Source organism: Aptenodytes forsteri, unplaced genomic scaffold, assembly GCF_000699145.1.
Source record: "Aptenodytes forsteri isolate BGI_AS27 unplaced genomic scaffold, ASM69914v1 Scaffold269, whole genome shotgun sequence".
Taxonomy (NCBI): Eukaryota; Metazoa; Chordata; class Aves; order Sphenisciformes; family Spheniscidae; genus Aptenodytes; species Aptenodytes forsteri.
The window spans coordinates 1,392,146-1,392,976 of NW_008794418.1; the positions used below are offsets into that span (position 1 = coordinate 1,392,146).

The 831-nt window shown below is 72.2% G+C and overlaps 1 protein-coding gene across 1 annotated transcript in view; it reads right to left on the bottom strand.

The window, feature by feature from the left end:
• SNTB2 (syntrophin beta 2) overlaps nucleotides 1-310 on the bottom strand; it is a 5,464-nt gene extending 5,154 nt beyond the window's left edge. Inside the window, 1 exon segment of the mRNA XM_009289453.1 lies at nucleotides 78-310. Coding sequence (XP_009287728.1) covers nucleotides 78-310 — 233 coding nt within the window.
• Between the last annotated feature and the right edge of the window lie 521 nt (nucleotides 311-831).

Here is an 831-nt window from a genome sequence, read left to right on the forward strand (position 1 = left end):
ATAAGCTGTAATCCGCCGCGAAGCGAAGCTCCCTGCTGCTCGGTGAAAGCGTCCGCGGAGCTGGCACAACACCGCACCGCAGCCAGGCCAGCCGGCCCACCGGCACTTTGCCGGACCGGGAACGACGGTGGCGGCGGGGCCCAGGTCCTGCTCTCGGCCAGTCATGCCGCTGCCGGACCCCGCGGTCCCGTGGGCATCCGCGGAGCTGGCACAACACCGCACCGCAGCCAGGCCAGCCGGCCCACCGGCACTTTGCCGGAGCGGGAACGACGGTGGCGGCGGGGCCCAGGTCCTGCTCTCGGCCAGTCATGCCGCTGCCGGACCCCGCGGTCCCGTGGGCAATCCCCCTGCAAATCCCACCGCAAATCCCCCCGCCGCAGGGGCTGACGCCTGCCTGCAGCGTGGGCAGGGAGGTGCCGGCATGGATGGGGAGCGGGCAGGCCGGCCCCCCGGCCTCCCGCCGGATTTGCTGAGCCGAGCAGCGCAGCGGGGTGGGGACGTGCTGCCACGAGGCGCTTGTCCTTGCTGCAGGCAGCAAACGAGTTAATATTAGCCTCCCGCCGCGCTGATCCCGGGATTACCGCTGTCCCCGCACACCCCTAATCCCGCTGCCCGGCCGGGCAGGGCAGGGCAACGCGACGGAGCAGCGGCAGGGGCGGCAGCTCCTGCTGCGGGGCCACTCAGCAGCTGTTTGCGAGTTATGGCTGCCTCTGGCACCGGCCGGGAGCCCAGTGCCCTCCAGCCAGCCCCTGGCAGGGCTCCAGCCCGCGGTGCCAGTGCCAACCTCTGCCGGAGCACGGCCACCACCCCCCCAAAGCCCAGGACTGCCAA